This window comes from Oncorhynchus gorbuscha, linkage group LG03 (genome assembly GCF_021184085.1).
Source record: "Oncorhynchus gorbuscha isolate QuinsamMale2020 ecotype Even-year linkage group LG03, OgorEven_v1.0, whole genome shotgun sequence".
Lineage (NCBI taxonomy): Eukaryota > Metazoa > Chordata > Actinopteri > Salmoniformes > Salmonidae > Oncorhynchus > Oncorhynchus gorbuscha.
In genome coordinates, this window is record NC_060175.1 from 78503988 (window position 1) to 78528276 (window position 24289).

The 24289-nt window shown below is 41.4% G+C and overlaps 2 protein-coding genes and 1 non-coding gene across 11 annotated transcripts in view; 1 reads left to right on the top strand and 2 right to left on the bottom strand.

Moving 5' to 3' along the window:
- LOC124031958 (neural cell adhesion molecule L1-like protein) overlaps positions 1 to 24289 on the bottom strand; it is a 364252-nt gene that overhangs the window by 163648 nt on the left and 176315 nt on the right. The window lies entirely within an intron of this gene.
- si:dkey-178k16.1 (protein 4.1) overlaps positions 1 to 24289 on the top strand; it is a 102693-nt gene that overhangs the window by 51460 nt on the left and 26944 nt on the right. For both annotated transcript variants that reach the window (XM_046343827.1, XM_046343828.1), the window contains exons 5-11: positions 6163 to 6205; positions 6396 to 6471; positions 16692 to 16910; positions 17536 to 17623; positions 18082 to 18234; positions 19553 to 19650; positions 23266 to 23441. In XM_046343827.1, the coding sequence (XP_046199783.1) occupies positions 6163 to 6205; positions 6396 to 6471; positions 16692 to 16910; positions 17536 to 17623; positions 18082 to 18234; positions 19553 to 19650; positions 23266 to 23441 (853 nt within the window). The remainder of the gene's footprint in view (positions 1 to 6162; positions 6206 to 6395; positions 6472 to 16691; positions 16911 to 17535; positions 17624 to 18081; positions 18235 to 19552; positions 19651 to 23265; positions 23442 to 24289) is intronic.
- Positions 8418 to 8471, bottom strand: LOC124032465. Its single transcript, XR_006838283.1, has one exon. It is a non-coding gene; the product is annotated as a U7 small nuclear RNA (small nuclear RNA).

Here is a 24289-nt window from a genome sequence, read left to right on the forward strand (position 1 = left end):
TGAACAGTAGTGTATTTAATTAATTAAAAAATAATGCTGTAACATAACAAAATGTGGAAAAAGTGAAGGGGTCTGAATAGTTCCCGAATGCACTGTATGTGATCCAACTGTTAAATTAAATGTTTTATCAAAATGTACACACATCATTTCACAAGGACATAAAGGCACTATTTTATGGAATGACCCAGTTAGCTGTTGTTGACTGACTTAGGTTGCAGCAGTAAGCTTATTTATTCAATTTTATGTCACCTTTAATTAACCAGGTAGGCCAGTTGAGAACAACTTCTCATTTACAACTGCGACCTGGCCAGGATAAAGCAAAACAAAACAAAAAGAACAACACAAAGTTACACATAAACAAATGTACAGTCAATAACACAATAGAAAAATCTATGTACAGTGTGTGCAAATGTAGAAGAGTTGGGAGGTAGGCAATAAATAGGTAATAGAGGCGTATAATTACAATTTAGCATTAACACTTGAATGATAGATGTGCAGATGATGATATGCAAGTAGAGATACTGGGGTGCAAAAGAGCAAGAGGGTAAGTAATAATATGGGGATGAGGTAGTTGGGTGTGCTATTTACAAATCCTCTCATTCCAAGATGGCGTAGCAGTGAAGACGTGTTTGTTTGTCCTCTCGTGTTCTTTTGTATTTTTTCATATTTTTTCGTATATTTTTTGTATATATATATTTCAATTTATTTTCAATCTCTTTTCGATTTTTTATTTTCTTATACCTTCCGGTAACCTGCCTCACCCAATGTGATACGGAATCGCTATTATTTTCAATTTTAGAACACATTCAAGAACCTCCAGAAGCTAACCAGCTAATTAGCGACAAGCTATTTAGTCATTGTTAGCCACTGCTAGCAGCTTTTACCTTCTGCACAGATACCAGCCCTGTTTTTAGCCTGGATAATACTCGCTAGTCTACCAGTATCGGACTGTCTCTCCACAACAACGCCGGATTCCTGCCATAATCCCTGGACCACTACTTCTGATCTTCACAGCTAGCTTGCATTCACCGTGGCACCGAAGCTATCCCATGAGGCCCACCTCTCGGCCTAATCATCTGTTCACCCGAACCGCACTCGTACACGGCTAGAGCCCAATACTCCGCCGGATCCTTGCTGTAAACACTGGACCTTGGCACTGGATCACCGCTGCTACCGATTGGCTATAGTGCCTAATGCCACTGCCACGAAGCTAGCACCAGTTAGCCGTGTTAGCCATGAGCCAGGCGCATCTCCCGGCTGGCAAACTAAATTCTACAATACCTCTTTCTCCATCTGGCTTGGATTCTCTGTCGACATGGCGCCCCGCCGCACCTCCACGACTGGTCTGCCGACGAATACTCCATCCTCTGTGCCTTCAACCGGCCTCCGTCGGAGCAAACGCTCCTACTAGCCCCGGGCTACTAGCTTTAAACGCTGTGTCGCCCGCATGCTAACGTAGTGGCGGCTTCCCTGCTCCATCTACTGCTGCCCCCTGGACACTATGATCACTTGGCTACATAGCTGATGCCTGCTGGACTGTCCATTAATCATGGTACTCCATTCTGTTTATTTATTTTTATCTGTTGGCCCTGGCCACGAACTCAGTGTTGTTGTCTCACCTGTTGTTTTAGCTAGCTCTCCCAATCAACACCTGCGATTACTTTATGCCTTGCTGTATGTCTCTCTCAAATGTCAATATGCCTTGTATACTGTTGTTCAGGTTAGTTATCATTGTTTTAGTTTACAATGGAGCCCCTAGTTCCACTCTTCATACCTCTGATACCTCCTTTGTCCCACCTCCCACACACGCGGTGACCTCACCCATTACAACTAGCATGTCCAGAGATACTTCCTCTCTTATCAACACCCAGTGCCTGGGCTTACCTCCGCTGTACCCGCACCCCACCATACCCCTGTCTGCTCATTATGCCCTGAATATATTCTACCACGCCCAGAAATCTGCTCCTCCTTTTTTCTCCCAACGCTCTAAGCGACCAGTTTTGATAGCCTTTAGCCGCACCCTCATCCTGCTCCTCCTCTGTTCCGCGGGTAATGTGGAGGTAAACCCAGGCCCTGCATGTCCCCAGGCACCCTCATTTGTTGACTTCTGTGATCGAAAAAGCCTTGGTTTCATGCACGTCAACATCAGAAGCCTCCTCCCTAAGTTTGTTTTACTCACTGCTTTAGCACATTCTGCCAACCCTGATGTCCTTGCCATGTCTGAATCCTGGCTTAGGAAGGCCACCAAAAATTCTGAGATTTCCATACCCAACTATAACATTTTCCGTCAAGATAGAACTGCCAAAGGGGGAGGAGTTGCAGTCTACTGCAGAGGTAGCCTGCAAAGTAATGTCATACTTTCCAGGTCCATACCCAAACAGTTCAAACTTCTCATTTTAAAAATGAATTTCTCCAGAAATAAGTCTCTCACTGTTTCCGCCTGCTACCGACCCCCCTCAGCTGTCAGCTGTGCCCTGAACACCATTTGTGAATTGATCGCCCCCCATCTAGCTTCAGAGTTTGTTCTGTTAGGTGACCTAAACTGGGATATGCTTAACACCCCGGCAGTCCTACAATCCAAGCTAGATGCCCTCAATCTCACACAAATCTTCAAGGAACCCACCAGTTACAACCCTAAATCTGTAAACAAGGGCACCCTCATAGACCCTCCAAATACACACCCGCTGTCTTCAATCAGGATCTCAGCGATCACTGCCTCATTGCCTGTATCTGCTACGGGTCCGCAGTCAAACGACCACCCCTCATCACCGTCAAACGCTCCCTAAAACACTTCTGCGAGCAAGCCTCCTAATCGACCTGGCCCGGGTATCCTGGAAGGATATTGACCTCATCCCGTCAGTTGAGGATGCCTGGTCATTCTTTAAAAGTAACTTCCTCACCATCTTAGAAAAGCATGCTCCGTTCAAAAAAATGCAGAACTAAGAACAGATATAGCCCTTGGTTCACTCCAGACCTGACTGCCCTCGACCAGCACAAAAACATCCTGTGGCGGACTGCAATAGCATCCAATAGTCCCCGCGATATGCAACTGTTCAGGGAAATCAGGAACCAATATACACAGTCAGTCAGGGAAGCAAAGGCCAGCTTTTTCAAGCAGAAATTTGAATCCTGTAGCTCTAACTCCAAAAAGTTCTGGGACACTAAAGTCCATGGAGAACAAGAGCACCTCCTCCCAGCTGCCCACTGCACTGAGGCTAGGTAACACGGTCACCACTGATAACGGTCACCACTGATAAATCCATGATAATCGAAAACTTCAACAAGCATTTCTCAACGGCTGGCCATGCCTTCCTCCTGGCTACTCCAACCTCGGCCAACAGCTCCGCCCCCCCCCCCTGAAGCTACTCACCCAAGCCTCCCCAGCCTTTCCTTTACCCAAATCCAGATAGCAGATGTTCTGAAAGAGCTGAAAAACCTGGACCCGTACAAATCAGCTGGGCTTGACAATCTGGACCCTCTATTTCTGAAACTATCCGCCGCCATTGTCAGAACCCCTATTACCAGCCTGTTCAACCTCTCTTTCGTATTGTCTTTGATCCCCAAGGATTGGAAAGCTGCTGCAGTCATCCCCCTCTTCAAAGGGGGAGACACCCTGGACCCAAACTGTTACAGACCTATATCCATCCTGCCCTGCCTATCTAAGTTCTTCAAAAGCCAAGTCAACAAACAGATCACTGACCATCTCGAATCCCACCGTACCTTCTCCGCTGTGCAATCTGGTTTCCGAGCCGGTCACGGGTGCACCTCAGTCACGCTCAAGGTACTAAACAATATCATAACCGCCATCGATAAAATACAGTACTGTGCTGCTGTCTTCATTGACCTGGCCAAGGCTTTCGATTCTGTCAATCACCATATTCTTATCGGCAGACTCAGTAGCCTCGGTTTTTCTCATGACTGCCTTGCCTGGTTCACCAACTACTTTGCAGACAGAGTTCAGTGTGTCAAATCGGAGGGCATGTTGTCCGGTCCTATGGCAGTCTCTATGGGGGTGCCACAGGGTTCAATTCTCGGGCAGACTCTTTTCTCTGTATATATCAATGATGTTGCTCTTGCTGCGGGCAATTCCCTGATCCACCTTTACGCAGACGACACCATTCTGTATTCTGGCCCTTCCTTGGACACTGTGCTACCTAACCTCCAAACGAGCTTCAATGCCGTACAACACTCCTTCCGTGGCCTCCAACTGCTCTTAAACGCTTGTAAAACCAAATGCATGCTTTTCAACCGTTCGCTGCCTGCACCTGCACGCCCGACTAGCATCACCACCCTGGATGGTTCCGACCTAGAATATGTGGACATCTATAAGTACCTAGGTGTCTAACTAGACTGTAAACTCTCCTGGTAAAACTGACTATCCTACCGATCCTCGACTTCGCCGATGTCATCTACAAAATAGCTTCCAATACTCTACTCAGCAAACTGGATGCAGTTTATCACCGTGCCATCCGTTTTGTTACTAAAGCACCTTATACCACCCACCACTGCGACCTGTATGCTCTAGTCGGCTGGCCCTCGCTACATATTCGTCGCCAGACCCACTGGCTCCAGGTCATCTACAAGTCCACGCTAGGTAAAGCTCCGCCTTATCTCAGTTCACTGGTCACGATGGCAACACCCACCCGTAGCACACGCTCCAGCAGGTGTATCTCACTGATCATCCATAAACCCAACACCTCATTTGTCCGCCTTTCCATCCAGTTCTCTGCTGCCTGTGACTGGAACGAATTGCAAAAATCGCTGAAGTTGGAGACTTTTATCTCCCTCACCAACTTTAAACATCTGCTATCTGAGCAGCTAACCGATCGTTGCAGTTGTACATAGTCCATCGGTAAATAGCCCACCCAATTTACCTACCTCATCCCCATACTGTTTTTATTTATTTACTTTTCTGCTCTTTTGCACACCAGTATCTCTACCTGCACATGACCATCTGATCATCTATCACTCCAGTGTTACTCTGCTAAATTGTAATTATTCACCTACCTCCTCATGCCTTATGCACACAATGTACATAGACTTTTTTTTATTTTTCTACTGTGTTATTGAATTGTTTATTGTTGACTCCATGTGTAATTCTGTGTTGTTGTCTGTTCACACGGCTACGCTTTATCTTGGCCAGGTCACAGTTGTAAATGAGAACTTTTTCTCAACTAGCCTACCTGGTTAAATAAAGGTGAAATATACTTTTTTTTTTTAAATTGGCTGTGTACAGGTACAGTAAGCCGCTCTGACAGCTGATGCTTAAAGTTAGAGAGGGAGATATGAGACTCCAGCTTCAGTGATTTTTGCTGCAGCTTGTAAACCAATTCCAGTCATTGGCAGCAGAGAACTGGAAGGAAAGGCGGCCAAAAGAAGTGTTGGCTTTGGGGATGACCAGTGAAATATACCTGCTGGAGTGCCTGCTATGGGTGGGTGTTGCAATTGTGTTGCAATTGTGTCTAGCTAGCTAACTAAAAACAACAATGTCCGCAATGGTGATAAAGCAATGGAAAGAAACGACTCATGTTTGTGAAATAATCAATCTGCATGTATTGTTGCTATAGTTAAATATTCCTAGTAGTTCCATTATGCGTATCCAAAATCTGAACCCATCCATACTAGCTATTTAAATTGGTTTACAAGCTGCAGCCTTCGGCATGGGTAAAAATGACAAGTGCATGTGCAGCTGGGCAGCCTTCCACAGGTGGGACTCGGACTTGGTAGCTAATTTTAAATATCAAGTGCATGCGTGTCTGGTTGGCTGAGCTGGCAAATCAGCTGTTTTTGGCTGGTATATGCCCATGTTATTTTTGTTCCTAACAGGGCAAGCAGGGGCACAGAGAGTAACTGCTTTTTAACATCTTTAATTGGCATTTTAGGAAGGACATTTATTAATTCATATTGTAATTATTTATAGATCATATTTCATAGAATTCTGGAACACTGGGAAGTTACCTTAAGGCATTGATGGTTTACCAAGACATTTATTTCCTTTTGCTTTGTAGATGCATTTTGCCCCGAATAGAGGAGATGGCTTTGGAAGAGAGGAGTCAGTGCAGTAGTTAGCTCTCTGACAGGGTTTTCAAAGAGAGGGGGGCATTGGCTGTTTTCTTTTGCTGTGTGTTGTTCTCAAGGGGATTTCCCCATTCTTTCTTTCAGAATTGGCTGGACCCGTCAAAGGAGATCAAGAAGCAAATCCGAAGTTAGTGTGACACACACACACACACACACACACACACACACACACACACACACACACACACACACACACACACACACACACACACACACACACACACACACACACACACACACACACACACACACACACACACACACACACACACACACACACACACACACAGTGCTGACTGTGTGTCGTTTATCCACAGTTGGCTCATGGCATTTCGGCTTTGCTGTCAAGTTTTATCCCCCTGACCCATCTCAGCTCACTGAAGACATCACCAGGTGGGTTTGAATCATAATCAACATCTACTAAATATGCTATGGAAGACATATTTGATGTCTAACTGCCTTTATTGATAATAACCAGTCCCTCCAGGATTTTGCGATTTATGCTAGGGCTTGCAAATTTGACCACTATTACTGCATAAAACTGCAATTATTACTTCATATAATTGTGTGATCACTGCACTACAAAAACAGGGCTCGCAATTTTAACCAATCACCGCACTTAACTGCATAAATGTGTTAAATCGAGCCAGAAGTCGTTGCAAATTGCCATACAAAACTTCAGTGTTTCCTGTGTTTCCTCCGACACATTGTTTCGGTGTTTCGGAGGACCTTCGCCTCCCGAGCCCGTTGGGGAGTTTCAGCAATGAGACAAGATTAAAATTAGGGAGAATAAGGGAGTAAAAAAATGAAAAGAATATAGATGCTACAGTAACCACTGTAGTGTTTTTGTGGACATTACTGTGGTATTTACTATAGTGTTTTTGTTTTATCATCTTTGGTGGTGATGGGATGTACAATACCGACACTTCCAGGCTTGCGTAACATTTTCAAAGCAGTCTGATTTACATTTTACATTTAAGTCATTTAGCAGACGCTCTTATCCAGAGCGACTTACAAATCTGATACAAAAGTACCGATACCTGTATCATGATCAATGACGTCCAAAGCTTAGTTTAATCAAGTGCTTTTTCAAAATGTTGCGAGCTTTTTTTGATGCCAAGTTGCTTTCAAACACTCACCTCTACCGGGAACAGTATTTTCAGATGTAGCTTTTATTTCCAGACCAGAGCACCTGACTGGTAACTCTGCAGGTAGGGTAGCGAGCCATCGGTTTCTCAGATGATAAAACATAGGGTTGAATCAAATCAAATTCTATTTGTCACATGCGCCAAATACAACAGGTGTAGACCTTACAGGGAAATGCTTACTTACAAGCCTTTAACCAACAATGCAGTTTTAAGAAGAAAAAAAAGGTAAGAGATAAGAATAACAAATAATTAAAGAGCAGCAGTAAAATAACAATAGTGGGGCTATATACAGGGGTTACCGATACACCGTCATTGTGCAGGGCCACCGTTGTCAAGGTAATTGAGGTAATATGTACATGTAGGTAGAGTTATTAAAGTGACTATGCATAGATAACGACAGAGAGTAGCAGCAGCGTGGGGGGGTCTTACGGCTTGGGGGTAGAAGCTGTTTAGAAGCCTCTTGGACCTAGACTTGGTTCCCGTACCACTTGCCGTGCGGTAGCAGAGATTACAGTCTATGACTGGGGTGGCTGGAGTCTTTGACCATTTTTAGAGCCTTCCCCTGACACCTCCTGGTATAGAGGTCCTGGATGGCAGGAAGCTTGGCCCCGGTGATGTACTGGGCCATACGCACTACCCTAGTAGTGCCTTGCAGTCAGAGGCCGAGCAGTTGCCATACCAGGCAGTGATGCAGCCCATCAGGATTCTCTCGATGGTGCAGCTGTAAAACCTTTTGAGGATCTAAGGACCCATGCCAAATCTTTTCAGTCTCCTGAGGGGGAGATGATGTGAAACCACACTATCTGCATATTGTTGTTCTTAGAATTTGTTTAATTTAGTATGATAAGCTTTTGTCGCATCCTAAATAATGACATGAATATACAGTTTTTTAAAACAAACTTGGAGGCAAATAAAAGGATGAAGAATGTAAGATGCTAAACTCATATTATAACTGTTTAGGTGTTCAAAACCCATGACTAACCGCTGTACCACAGAGTTTTGATAAATGCCTTGGTCAAAACTTATATCTGAACATCAAATGCTTCTGTTAATTGCTGACCAGCACGTGTCACTAATGTGCATTGTGTTAAAAGCTCATAGTAATGATCCGTTTTTCGGCACAATTTGGTGAGAGCCACCAAAGGCTTCAGAAAGCCTTGTTTTCCCATCACTAATCTTTGACATAGAAGTAGGGGCTTTCTCCTTGAGGAAACCTACTGGACAAATACTAAAAGAGCATCATTTCCATAACCTATAGGTAGGTGTTATGTAGGTAGCTAGGTAGGACTGGCGTCTAAACAGTTCTATAACATGTTACATATTACACAATATATGGTCTAGACTTTGCATGTAGGTTTCTCACTCATGGGTGGCACAAATTGGTATATGGGAGATGGGAATGGGTGGGTATATGCAAATGAGTCATGTGGTATTACTGTTCTACCGTATACAAAACATGTATATAGTAAGTACTACACTATGAAGGGATACTACAGTGTGTAGTATAGTAGGTCACATTTTATTTGTAGAGTCTAGATTTTTTTTAAAATATTTATTTTACTCTGTGGGCATGAGAGTTATTTTAGATACTCTTCAAAGAGGTAGGGTTCATACATTTTCGGAAGATGGGCAGGGACTCCTCTATCTGAATTTAGGGGGAAGCTTGTTTCACCATTGGGGTGCCAGTACAGTGAAGTGCTTTGGTTAGGCTGAGTGGGAGCTGCCCTCCCGTAGGGGTAGGAGGGCCAAGAGACCAGTGGTGTTGGAATGGAGTGGTCGGATTGGGATTTGAGCATAGCCTGACGGTAAGCAGGGGCAGTTCCCCTTACAACTCCATAGGCAAGCACCAGGGTCTTGAAGATGATGTAAGCTTAGACTGGAAGCCAGTGGAGTGTGTGGAGGAGCGGGGTGCATGAATTTGGTGGCACAAGCGGGGAGCCCAGCTAGCAGAGAGTTGCAGTAGTCTAGATGGGAGTTGACAAGTGCCTGGATTTGGACCTGCGGCTCTTCCTTTCTGAGGAAAGGCCATATTCTACGGATGTACTCTGCTTTGATGTTTGCAGAGAAGGACAGAGTGTTGTTGTCCAGGGTCATGCCAAGGTTCTTTGCACTCTGGGAGATTAGGGGGGGGAGGGCAATTTAGCCTATGTTTTTTTTGTCCCCCCACTTTGGTTCTGCAATCACCATCTCCCACGAATTAATTTGTCATTTTGTCAGATTACGTGTTTGAACTAGTAATGTATCAATATTTATTGTTTACAAATGAGCTGACAGCCAATAAAGATATAGCACAACTTTGGATTTCATCCCCTTCTAATTTTGACCGTTTTTATGCAGTGATCTTCTCTTGTCCTCTTGCTTCGGCCATGCAGTGCGCCTCATATAACGGATTGCTTTCCTCGTTATGAAATTATCAATTTTGCCCTGTCTATCAAAACATTGCCATATACACTGATTGTTTAACGCAAAACTACCAAAATTATTGCTGATGAACCTGAACAATTAAAATACAATCTATTGTAAACCCCTTTCAGCAGGTATAGCCAGATGAGAGTTGTATCTCCGGTAGCTTACTTTTATAACCTAGCAAATTACATAGGTTGTCACGCAACTAATAAAGCTTAATGTCAGGCAAGCCATTTTAGCATTTTAATGCTGAAGGTGCCATGCAGATGTGCAAGGTCAGGAACAGGCCGCCTACCTCGCACTGTGCGCATGTAACGATGTACGCTGGAAGTCGGGAAGCAGGTTCAGGGAGTGAATACATTTAATTCATAAATGAACACAACAAGAAACACAAACAGCGCACCGACATGAAACAGGAACAATGACGACTGGGGAAGAAACCAAAGGGAGTGACATATAAAGGGCAGGTAATCAAGGAGGTGATGGAGTCCAGGTGATTGTCATTATGTGCGTAACGCTGGTGACAGGTTTAAAAAAAAGTTGTATTAATTTTTATTAACAACAAATACATGAGAGAACACAAGTGTATATAGATTATATACAATGGACAATCGAGGTAAAGACCTTAAGGGACATATATACACTTATAATTCTAACAGCTTTTTTGTTAGTAGAGTATTTAATTGTCTTAAAATACAGTTCAATTTATTTTTGTAGGGTAAGAACATTGTTTTTTTTGTTTGTAAATTTACATTTGTGTATATGAAATTTGGCCAAAAGAATAATGAAATTAATTACAAAAATATGTTTCAGCTTATTTCTATATAAAGAATCCAAGCAGTACATTTCTCCACAATAGTGTAAAATCTTCATAAATGTGTTAGATTATAAATCTACTGATGTCTTGCCACAGTTTTCTTACATGAATACATTGCCAAAAAATACACTGTTTCTGGGTGGTTATTACAGAAATGCAATTTGAGTTGATGTTTTCCTTAAACGTCTTCATATAGTGGTTGGCAGGATAATATTTATGAATAATTTTAAAGGAACCTTCCTTAATTTTTGTTAACAAGTAGGTATGTGTGTGGCAACATCCAAACTTTTTCCCAACAGATATTATCAATAAATCCATTCCAATAAGGCATGACATACTGTAAGGTATCAATACAACATCCTGCTGAAACAAGGCTCGTATTGCTCTGTTGTTGAATGGACCAAAAGAAAAACAAATATTTTTTACTGATGAGTCAACAGGGTCAATGGAAGGTAGGCTCTGAGGGTCAGGTCTTGACACGTTCCTGAATAACAGAGCAACACCTGAGGGAAGGCATCTAAAACAATTGCAAAATATTTAGGTGTTAAAGGGACCTTGTAAAGTGATAAGAATTCCTTATAACTGAGTAAAAGACCATTTACCAGTTGGCTCACCAATAGGATATTATTTCGGAACCAATATTCTATAAACAAAGAATAATTTTTATACAATATATCCCGGTTATTCCATATATAATATCTGTGTGGAGAAAATGTGTATTTATAAATTAAGGACTATGACAAGAAAACCTGCCGATGAAAAGCAGAGAGTTTCACTGGAACTTTGTCAATATTATAATTGCAAAACAACATGAAGTTAAGGCCACCAAAAGTAGAGAAGACATGATGAGGAATACAATTCCAGATTGAAGTGGGTCTTCTTTAGGAATTGTTTTATCCAATTGATTTTAAAAGTATTATTTAAAGTAGTAAAGTCCAAAAAATTCAGCCCACCATTCTCATAAGTGTTCATTACAACAGTTTTCCTAATGTAATGGGTACTGTTTCTCCAAAGACAGTTGAAAAGCATCAGGTCTATCTCCTTGCTTATTTTACTGTCAAGAAATAAAGATAGAGCGCCATATGTTAGTCTAGAGATATCTTCAGCCTTGGTTATTAGGACTCTAACTTCAAAAGATAAGTCCCTCTGTAGCCATAGTTTTAGCTTCTTCTGGGGTTTTTAATAAGAGGGATAACATTTAGTAAGCCTCTAGACTTCTGATCCTTTGTAATGGTTATGCCTAAATATGTAAGTGCTTCTTTTACTGGAATACCATAATATGAAGGTGTCACACAATCTTTGACAGCTATGAGTTCACATTTATCGAAATGGGAATTTGGTTAGAGTCTTTCAGAAAGAGTATAGTATCGTCAGCCAGCTGGCTTATAATAATTTCTTTACCAGCTATGGAAATACCTTGTATAGGACTATTATTTAAATCATTTGCAAGAAGTTGGGTGATTAATAAAAATAGGTACGGAGAGATAGGACAACCTTGGCTAATTCCTCTCTTTAACTCAAATCTAGGTGAGGTGCCATATTTCAATTTGATAGAGCTGTTACCGTTTGCATAGAGAGTCTTAATAGCCTTACAGAAAAAATCCCCAAAGCCAAGTCTCTCAAGGGAGTGGAAGAGAAATGGATGCTCTACTGTGTCAAATGTTTTGTAAAAATATTTTTAAAAATATGAAGCTATCCTCGGTTATTAGGTCTGAGTAGTCAAGTATGTCTAATACCATTCTGACACTGTTAGAAATATGTCTGTTCCAGGGCCTCCCGGGTGCCACCAGAGACTCTGGGTTCGCCCAGGCTCTGTCGTAACTGGCTGTGACCGGGAGGTCCGTGGGGCGACGCACAATTGGCATAGCGTCGTCCGGGTTAGGGAGGGATTGGCCGGTAGCGATATCCTTGTCTCATCGCGCACCAGTGACTCCTGTGGCGGGCCGGGCACAGTGAACGCTAACCAAGGTTGCCAGGTGCACGGTGTTTCCTCCGACACATTGGTGCGGCTGGCTTCCGGGTTGGAGGTGCACTGTGTTAAGAAGCAGTGCGGCTTTGTTGGGTAGTGTATCGGAGGATGCATGACTTTCAACCTTCGTATCTCCTGAGTCCGTATGGGAGTTGTAGCGATGAGACAAGATAGTAGCTACTAACAATTGGATACCACAAAATTGGGGAGAAAAAAAGGGGGTAAAATAAAAATAAATATATCTGTTCCTCATGAAGCAAGACTGTGTTTCATCAAGGATTGCATCCAGAACTTCTTTAATTATTTTTTGCAACTAGTAAGGCTAATATCTTATAGTCATTATTAAGAAGACAAATTGGACGCCAGTTATCGATGAGCAGCACTTATTTTTTAGGCTTAGGTATCAGTGTTGTTAACCCCTGACTCATTGTAGGAGGGAGAACATTGTTTTTAATACTCTCTAAAAAGACTTCGAATAGGAAGGGAGCTACTTGTTCAGAAAATAATTTGTAAAATTCTGATGTAATTCCATCAACACCTGGTGATTTATTGTTCTTTAGATGTTTGATAGACTCTATAATCTCTTCAATTTTGATGGGTTCATCACACTGTTTCGATTCTATATCACTGATAGAGTGAACATCATTCAGTGAGTTAAAAAACATATCTGTGAATTCCTGACAGTACGTAGAGCTATACAATTTTCTGTAAAAATTGCTACAGTATTTAGTGATGAATTTTTTGTGTTATTTTTAGAGTGAAATTTCTCAAGTCTAAAAAAATAGGATGAATTCTGTTCTCCCTCCTCAATCCATTTATTCCTAGATATAATAAAGGCTCCTTCTGCTTTTAATCTATATATATTATCCAGTTTCTTTTGTAACTAGCTTAGTTCCATCTTCTCCTCCCCCGAGAGGCCGGCTGGGGACCTTTGAGAAAGTGAAGTTATCTTAATGATCACCTTTTCCTCTTCAGCTCTTCTGGTCTTAGAAAATATGGTAGTAATATTGCTAAGGTATTTGGACACCTCAAATTTAAAGAGCTCCCAGTTCATGCAATAAGATTTTTCTTCACAAGCCCTTTCCCAAAAGTGTGAGAGCAGATCTTTAACCTCAAATTGAACTTTATCATTATTTAATAATGAGCTATTTAGCTTCCAGTAGGATGCTCTACCAAGGTTAGTATCAGGGGTAAATTATATTTTGATATTAATGTAAATGGCCCTATGGTCTATGAGGGGAGTAGTACAAATATTTGTAGTAACACACTCACTACCAATATATTTGGATATAAGCCACAAATCTATTCTGGATTGTCTGGAACCTGTTTTGTTACTCCAAGTGAATGATCTGTAAGCTGGAAACCTCTCTCTCCGTATATCAGTAAGATCAAACATTTCCATAAAAAGTATTAAACCCAAATTCTGATTGGTTGGCCTACCTGGGGGCCATCTATCAGTTGAATTATCTATAGTAATGTTAAAGTCCTATCAATAATAATGAATGGGGAAATTGAGATAATAAATGAAGTATATGTTTCTCTATAGATTCAAGCAACTCATCATTCTCATGTGTGGTGTTGTACCCGTAGAAGTTTACAGTAATGAGCGTAATGTTATTGTAACTGATCACAAGACAAATAAAGTGACGAAAGGGGTCAGTCACATTCTGAGTGTAGAATATTACCACCAAAGCTATTTTGTATTGTAGTGACACAAGCGGAGCGTTCAGATCCATGGGAAAGCCAAATATCGTTGCCCCACTGTGACCTCCAGGAGTTGGTATCAGCCGAAATTGAGTGAGACTCTTGAAAAAAGCAAAAATCTGTTCAAAATTGTTTAGCAAATAAAAATAAGGCCTTGCGCTTCACATAGTTTCGTAAACCCCCTAGCTTTAAGAGAAACTATAGACAAAGACAAAACAACAAAGATTATATAAAAGTATAAACTGTTGTAGGATGAGTCAAAGACATAGGAGCAGTGAACGTAAATGATAAGGAACCGAGATCTGTACCATTTAAGTCAATTTAACGTGAAAATAGCTTATTCCATAAACTTTGAGCTAGACGTTATCCGGCTTTGAAATTCAACTCAACTGAAAATTATGTTCAAGACCAAACCAAGGGTTCTTGTAGTAAGAGAGACTATTAACCCTCTTTAGTGTAATCAGGAACTATTCTGAGACATAAAATGCAAAATAATAATTTATATAAAAGTTTACCTACTATTTTAAATGCATATGAAAACTGATCATAAAAGGGGTTACATGTACACGTTCCTAAGACATTTTTTTGGAAATAAGTATTAATAACTAAATAGAACAATAACCGTGTAAAGTCAGAGCAGACCTGTATGCCCTTTAAAACAGTATCTTAGTTACTGTGTACATACAAAATAAATACAACTTTCAGGCTTCTTCGTAAGTTTTTAAACAAAATAGGTCTTCTGGTCATACAAGAACAAACTAAACTAAGTACCTGAGTATTCCGAAAAATAGTCACCTGATGCTTGTTAGGTAAACAATATAAGGAAAATTATGCATGCCATGGCTTAAACCATCAATCTGTTCCTTCTGGTGAGATTTTAGGGAGGAATATGGATTTCTGAACCGTTGATGAAGCCTCGTCCTCCGACGAAGTAAGCAGCCTTCCCCTCATTTCGTGCTGTCTTGATCGTTGGCCACAACTTGTTCCTTCGTTCTATGTCCTCCGGGCTGAAATGCTCGGCGAAACGCATACCATGGCTCTGAAGGAAGGCGTTCTTCCTAGCAGCTTTCCAGACAGCATCCCTGTAGAATCTGGTAGTGAATAGGATGATGATACCCCTGGGTCTTGAATCGTTTTGCTGTTGCTTCTTGCCGAGGCGATGCACAACGTCGATGGTATCACCAACTTTGTTCTTCTCTCCAGGCAAAACTTCTTGGCAGATGCGGATAGCCACTCCTCACACATCCTCATTCTCCACCTCTGGCAAGCCGTAGAGTCTCAGGTTCCATCTTCTTGTGTATTGTTCCAGATCACTGAGACGTCTATGGTAGACATTGTTATTCTTTTCCACCTTTTCCACACTTTTTTCAACTTTTGCCACTCTCGTTTTCACATCCTTGATTTCACCACATGCAAACTCCACAGTCCTTTTCAAGCCTTCGATAACCATGGTGTTTACGCCTACCATTTTCTCAATGGCGTCACACCTGTAGTTGATGATTAAGGAGAGGGTAGCCACGATGTCAGAGTTCATGTTGGGTTTTTTGGAGGGTGGAGGTTTGCACGGAGTAACTGGTAAAGGGGGGAATTTGTCATCTTCAACAGCATTCGAAAGCATGCTATTATCCATAGGCGAAGCGTAGTTATGGCAGTTGTCTATAAGCACGTTTCTCTCTTGTTGATTAGCAATAGAACGGCTCACTTCTTCCTTTCTTTTTTTGTCATGACTTTGCATGGACATGCCGAAATAAATTATCCAATTATTATTCTAGTCACAGGAAAGGTCTTATATCTTGAACAAATAAAAATAGTAATGACTGTAAACTTGTTTTTTTCACAATCTTTCTGAAGTTTGGTACAGAGCTCGGTAAAAAAGCATCTGTTCAAGCCGCCATCTTGGCACCCCGCTGGTGACAGGTGTGCGCCCTAATGTAATATAAGCTAATACATTTAGTGAACCAGCGATTTGTAACATTTTATATATTTTCTGACCGATGCATTTGGATCGGTTTGGGGTCTGTGGACCGATGCACATGTGTCTTAAACATTTGAATCAGAGACTGATGCGTATCAGTGAATCGTTACTTCCCTAGTATGAAGTATAGTAATCTACAGTATACTACACGATTATACTAAGTACTACACGATCGAGGGATACTACAGTGTGTAGTATAGTATTCTACAGTATACTACAAAATTCTATATTAAGTACTACACATGATCAAAGGATACTACAGCATGGAGTATAATATTCTACGGTATACTACAGTTTACTACAGAATTCTTTAGTAAGTACTATACTATTCTATAGTAAACAGGGGCATTGTTTCATGTGGGAGGGACTAACGAGCTGTGGGAAGTTGCCTTATAAATCCTGCATTCCCTCTATGCTGTTTGCCTCTTGTCTATCCATGATCATGTTCATCAGGGCATGAAACAGAATACATATTCTTTGTTTATGCAACATTAAACAGAAAGCATTTATTATTGGACCAGGTAGACCTCTCCCTGTTTGAATACATTGTCCTTCGTTTGGTGCCTAATGAACATGACTCATCGATGCATGCAGGTACTACCTGTGTCTACAGCTGAGGGACGACATGCTGTCCTGGCGTCTGCCCTGCTCCTTCGGGACCTACGCCCTGCTAGGTTCTTACACGGTGCAGGCGGAGCTGGGTGACTATGAGCCAGAGGAACACGGGCCCGACTACATCAGTGACTTCCGTTTCGCCCCCAACCAGACGAGGGAGCTAGAGGAGAGGGTGATGGAGCTTCACCGCAACTACAGGTCAGGGCCTGACCGGCCACGCGCCAGCTCATCATTGTAAATAAAAAGCCTCCGGCACAGGTCTACGCTGTCGGCATAGATTCAAATACAATTAAAATGGTAATTACCTAACAATTGCATAGTAGACACGTTGGTTTCATTGACACAAGCATCAGTATGTACCAGGAACGGACTGGGACTGGAATTAGATAAATTATTATAGTTTTGAGCAAAACCCACAATTTCCACAGGCCCACTGGGCTAAAAATGGACAAGCCTATCTGGCATTTGCCCAAACCCCCTTATGACCAGTCCGCCCCTGATATGTACCATTTGGTACTAGGTCGTCACCAATTGTGTTGAATTCTCAATACATGAACGTATATGGATAGTAGATAGACAATTAAATGAGTTACACACAATTGACTCGTGCAAACATTCAAAACATGCAGAAGTCTTAAACTTCTTAAACATAAATCAGAGCCTGAGCAGACAACATTTTTGTGCCACAACCATACATCAACCACTAATTCCAATGACAAACCTGCGTACTATAACCCAAACAGACCGATTGTTCTCTTTATTCAAAGTGCTGTAAGTTGTGGTGTCGTAATAGTCCAATGACAGCCTCTGTGTTCTCCCTTAGGGGAATGAGTCCAGCGGAGGCAGAGGTGAACTTTCTAGAAAATGCCAAGAAGCTTTCCATGTATGGTGTAGACCTGCATCACGCCAAGGTACAGTATGGAAAGATTTACAAATTGTGTTTGTTTGTGGTGTTGTTGTGTGTGCGCGTGTGTGTGTGTGTGTGTGTGTGTGTGTGTGTGTGTGTGTGTGTGTGTGTGTGTGTGTGTGTGTGTGTGTGTGTGTGTGTGTGTGTGTGTGTGTGTGTGTGTGTGTGTGTGTGTGTGTGTGTGTGTGTGTGTGTGTGTGTGTGTGTGTGTACTGCTACATTATAGACAACAATGTAACTAAGAATGTAAGGCTGCAAATATGGTTTAGACTAATCAGCAGGAAAACATTTTAAAAGAATAGTCACAAAATGTCAACTTGATAGCCTGTTCGCATCTAGCGCTTGTTACTTCATGTTACTTCATCTTATCTATCTGGATTGGATCCGTATGATAATGACACACACACTTCTTCGCCATCCCTGACCTTCCCTCCCTCCCATTGCACCCTTTGTCTCTGACAGGATTCAGAGGGCATTGACATCATGCTTGGCGTCAGCGCCAACGGACTACTCATCTATCGTGACCGTCTGAGGATCAACCGCTTCGCCTGGCCGAAGATCCTCAAAATCTCCTACAAGAGGAGCAACTTCTACATCAAAATACGCCCCGGGGAGGTAGACAGACCATATTATGTTATCTTGTAGCCTACATTATGCATCTTGTTTGACATGACTTCACTTCACTTGAAGTCTACACTAACTCTGCAAAACAGGCAAAACAGTTCATTGCAGCCAACTGTATAACTGTGACAATTCAGTTAAGTGCCACAAAACATGACATGGTTAAAAAGGTCAACCATTATATCAATCTTTACAGTTGTTTCATGCTTTCACAATAGTTAGGATTTCGAGCATGACTGCTGTGACCTGATGTGCCAGTTGTCCTATGCTAGCTTAATGCTACAGTAGGTGTTATTTAACAGATTCTATTGAAGTGTCACTTTTGAATCTTATCTGGGGACTCAGTGAGCCATGGAATAATTGGGCATGATTTGTTTCAAATGTGGGCTATTTATAGCGGTCAAGTTACTATTCTTAAAGATTAGGGAGATGTGGGATGTTTTGTGGTCTTGGAAGTGGGAACGGTCTTCTTCTTCTGTTGCCGAGCACTGGGACTTCAAAGCATGGTGGGCTGCGTGTAAGGATATGCTTTCATCAGGGATTTTGCTCTCTAGAAGTGTTAGTGTCTCATTTTGCTTGCTCTGGTTTTCTCCTCCTAAAGTGATGATCTACCGATGGTTTTCCTCTCTGTTCTGCTTTCTGCGGGCCTATGTATCTACAGAATGTTAGGACTCTATTCAATCTGTATCGCATTTTCTTTTAAATGTAAAGGTAAATTCCGATTGAGCCTACATATGCAGCGTTTCTGTGTATTCTCTGTTAACAAGGGAACGTTGGCCTTAAATTTAAATGACTCTGTAGCACTGTAACTTCCGTGATACGAGTTGAATAGAGACCCTAATCTGACACTGATATCTTCATTCAGGGATTGTGTAAGATCATTTCTTCCAACTATCTACTTCAAAAGCACTAAAACCCACAGTGTAATTACTGTATGGGCCCAGTTTTCAGTACTGCTGTGTAGTGTTTGAAAGACACACTCTTACTGCTTAGAGAATAGAGTATAATATACAGGGTGCAATTTCCTTGTTTTTTTATCAAGGGTTGTGAGATAGTTCCACACACACACACACACACACACACACACACACACACACACACACACACACACACACACACACACACACACACACACACACACACACACACACACACACACACACACACACACACACAAACACACACACACACACACACACACACACACACACACACACACACACACACACACACGCTCCTTCACTCCCTCGGTTCACTCCTCCTTTTATCCCCCACTCCTCCCCCATCTCTCACTCCTCCCCTCCATCCTCAGTATGAACAGTTTGAGAGCACCATCGGCTTCAAGCTGCCCAACCACCGGGCTTCCAAACGCCTGTGGAAGGTCTGCATTGAACACCACACCTTCTTCAGGTAGGCGACTGCCCCTCACTGGTGACAAATGCACGTACCCGCACCCACACAAACACACTCAGCTTAAGACACTAAGCATCACACAGCTCATGCTACATTGCACAGCAGCAAGCAAATCAAATCAAATTGTATTTGTGACATGTGCCAAATGCAACAGGTGTAGTAGACCTTACTGTGAAATGCTTACTTACAAGTGGGTTCGATCCCCGGGACCACCCATACGTAGAATGTATGCACACATGACTGTAAGTCGCTTTGGATAAAAGCGTCTGCTAAATGGCATATATTATTATTATTATATTATTAACCGACAATGCAGTTAAAGAAATAGAAAATTGAAAATATTTATTAAATCAACTAAAGTAAAAAATGTAATAAAAAATAACACAATAAAATAGCAATAATGAGGCTATATTCAGGGTCTATGTGCAGGTGTACAGGTTAATCAAGGTAATTTATGAATTGTTCAGCAGTCTTATGGTTTGGGGGTAGAAGCTGTAAAGGAGCCTTTTGGACCTAGACTTGGGGAATGAGACCACATGCCGTGCGGTAGCAGACAGAACAGTTTATGACTTGGGTGACAGGAGTCTTTGACAGTTTTTTGGGCCTTCCTTACACAGTTTGGTTGAGCTTTTAGAAATGGCAAAGAAAAAGACTGCAACGTTAAGTGTAATTTCTTCATTACCAGCCACTTTTACCTCTCAAATTTATGCTCCAGATAGTATGACACTCTCTTTCACACTAGAAATGCCGGGCCTCGATACTCTAAGCCAATGACGCGTTTTCTTGACATCAACATTCTAACAGTCTGATAAATACATGTAATATATGCTATTGCAAAAATAATCATTTGGTTGTGTTCATGAAGGTCTTAGGTAACATTAGAATACGAAAGAAAATGTACTTCAAAGAACACAATATCATTTTTATTGGATATGTAAAATGTAGGCTATATGTACAAACGGAAAACCACTAAAACACCACAATTAATTCAAGTGTTAAAATCCATTAACTCTCTAGAGTCCTACATTTATGCGTTTCAAGATTGTTTTGATTACGCGGACTAGGATATGTTCCGGTCAGCCTCAGAGAACAACATTGATCTATACACTGACTCAGTGAGTGAGTTTATAAGAAAGTGCATTGGAGATGTTGTACCCACTGTGACTATTTAAAGCTACCCTAACCAGAAACCGTGGATGAATGACGGCATTTGCGCCACCCCCCCTCTCCTTCTCCATGGCCGACGTGCGTAAAACATTAAACAGGTTAACCCTCGCAGGGCTGCTGGCCCAGATGGCATCACAAGCCACGTCCTCAGAGCATGCGCAGACCAGCTAGCTGGTCTTTTTACGGATATTCAGTCGTTCCCTATCCCAGTCTGCTGTCCCCACATGCTTCAAGATGGCCACCATTGTTCCTGTACTTGAGGTCGACCGATTATGATTTTTAAACGCCGATGCCGATTATTGGAGGACCAAAAAAAAAATAAGCCGATACCGATTAATCGGCCAATTCTTTTATATTTATTTGTAATAATGACAATTACAACACTACTGAAGGAACACTTATTTTAACTTAATATAATACATCAATAAAAATCTATTTAGCCTCAAATAAAAAATGTAACATGTTCAATTTGGTTTAAATAATGCAAAAACAAAGTGTTGGAGAAGTAAAAGTGCAATATGTGCCATGTAAAAAAGTTAACGTTTGAGTTCCTTGCTCAGAACATGAGAACATATGAAAGGTGGTGGTTCCTTTTAACATGAGACTTCAATATTCCAAGGTAAGAGGTTTTAGGTTGTAGTTAATACAGTATTTATAGGACTATTTCTCTCTATACCATTTGTATTTCATATACCTTTGACTATTGGATGTTCTTTTAGGCACTGTTCTTTCCGTCCCTCTCCTCACCCCTACCTGGGCTCGAACCAGGAACACATCGACAACAGCCACACTCAAATCAGTGTTACCCATCGCTCCACAAAAGCCGCAGCCCTTGCAGAGCAAATGGAATAACCACTCCAAGTCTCAGAGCGAGTGACATTTGAAACGCTATTAGCGTGCACTGCGCTAACTAGCTAGCCATTTCTCATCGGTTACACCAGCCATTAGGCTGATAGTCTTGAAGTCATAAACAGCTCTGTGCTTGCGAAGAGTTGCTTGCAAAACGCACGAAAGTGCTGTTTGAATGAATGCTTACGAGCCTGCTGCTGCCTACCATCGCTCAGTCAAACTGCTCTATCAAATCATAGACTTAATTAACACATAACACACAGAAATACAAGCCTTTGGTCATTAATATGGTCAAATCCGGAAACTATCATTTCGAAAACAAAACGTTTATTATTTCAGTGAAATACGTAACCGTTTGGTATTTTATCTAACGGGTGGCATCCCTAAGTCTAAATATTCTTGTTACATTGCACAACCTTCAGTGTTATGTCATAGTTACGTAAAATTCTGGCAAAATAGTTCACAATGAGCCAGGCTGCCCAAACTGTTGCATATACCCTGAATCTGCGTGCAGTGAACGCATGAGAAGTGACACAATTTAAACCTGGTTAATATTGAAAGGCATTGGTGTTTATGGTTAGGTACAGTCATCCAACGATTGTGCTTTTTTCACAAATGCGCTTTTGTTAAATCATCCCCCAGCGTTGCATCGTTTATATGCAATGCAGGACACGCTAGATAAACTAGTAATATCATCAACCATGTGTAGTTATAACTTGTGATTATGATTGATTGATTGTTTTTTATAAGATAAGTTTAATGCTAGCTAGCAACTTACCTTGGCTTCTACTGCATTCATGTAACAGGCAGTCTCCTTGTGGAGTGCAACGAGAGGCAGGTGGTTATAGCGTTGGACTAGTTAACTGTAAGGTTGCAAGATTGGATCCCCCGAGCTGACAAGGTGAAAATCTGTCGTTCTGCCCCTGAACAAGGCAGTTAACCCACCGTTCCTAGGCCGTCGATTGAAAATAAGAATGTGTTCTTAACTGACTTGCCTAGTTTAAAAAAGGTATAAAGAAAAGAAAAAGAAATCGGCAAAATTGGCACCCAAAAATACCGATTTCCGATTGTTATGAAAACTTGAAACCGGCCCTAATTAATCGGCCATTCCGATTAATTTGTCGACCTCTATCCTGTACCCAAGAAGGCAAAGATGACTGAACTACTTATTTTCCACCATCATTTGGACACAAATGATTTTCTGGATTTTAGTTTTCTAATTTTATTTGTCATAGTTGAAGTGAATCAAGTGAAATTACAGGCCTCTCTCATATTTTTAAGTGGGAGAACTTGCACAATTGGTGGCTGACTGAATACTTTTTTGCCCCACTGTATACTGTATTTATATGTATATATAACTAAAGACAGACTGGTACATAAATAAAACTGCTTTTAACACAAATTCTAACAATGACAGTGCGTTATATAGACTTATTTTGAAAAGTCAAGGACGGAAGGAATATGACTTTAAAAATGGCAGAGTAATTAAACATGTAAATTCAAAATGACGAGTTTGTGTTAATGTTTAATAAAAAATATAAACATTATACTGTCAATCTCTTTAAAGCTTCATGCTAAAACTGAGTCTCTCTATAGGTTGGTGTCTCCAGAGCCCCCTCCCAAGGGCTTCCTGGTGATTGGCTCCAAATTCCGCTACAGTGGGCGGACCCAGGCCCAGTCGCGTCAGGCCAGTGTGCTGATCGACCGGCCAGCTCCACAGTTTGACCGTTCGGTTAGCAAGAGGTACCTGCTGCCTCGCAGTGTGGACGGAGGTAAGGACCGGACTATTAATGTACTATAACATCATGAATTTGTACAACATACTCACCACTTAGAATATGGGCCCACTCTGTCATTTTTTTCTTTATGCCACTTTGTCAAGTAGGTCCTTGTTTATTCATTGTTATTTCAAATTTGCATCAGTACACTCTTAGAAAAAAGGATCCAAAAGGGTTCTTTGGCTGTCCCCATAGGAGAACGCTTTTTGGGTTCCATGTAGAACCCTCTACATGGAACCCAAAGAGTTATACCTGGAACCAAAAATGGTTCTTTAAAGAGTTCTCCTATGGGGACAGCCGAAAAAGCACATTTTTTTCTAAGAGTGTACATTGCAGTGGTAGGCAGATAGAATAGATAGCATCTGATTGTACTGTGAATTATTTTGAACTTTAAACAGGCTTTGTACTATTTGAGAACAACTGTTATATTATTGAATGTCCATAGGACATTGTTATACATAGGCCGGGAATCAAGCCTAGGTGCGTTATTGAAAAGAACATTGCACACTACTTCTAGTGTGCAGAGCTGCAACACACCCATAGCCGTGGGAAGTATACAGTCGTGGCCAAAAGTTTTGAGAATGACACAAATGTTAATTTCCACAAAGTTTGCTGCTTCAGTGTCTTTAGATATTTTTGTCAGATGTTACTATGGAATACTGAAGTATAATTACAAGCATTTCATGTCTCAAAGGCTTTTATTGACAATTACATGAAGTTGATGCAAAGAGTCAATATTTGCAGTGTTGACCCTTCTTTTTCAAGAACTCTACAATCCACCCTGGAATGCTGTAAATTAACTTCTGGGCCACATCCTGACTGATGGCAGCCCATTCTTGCAT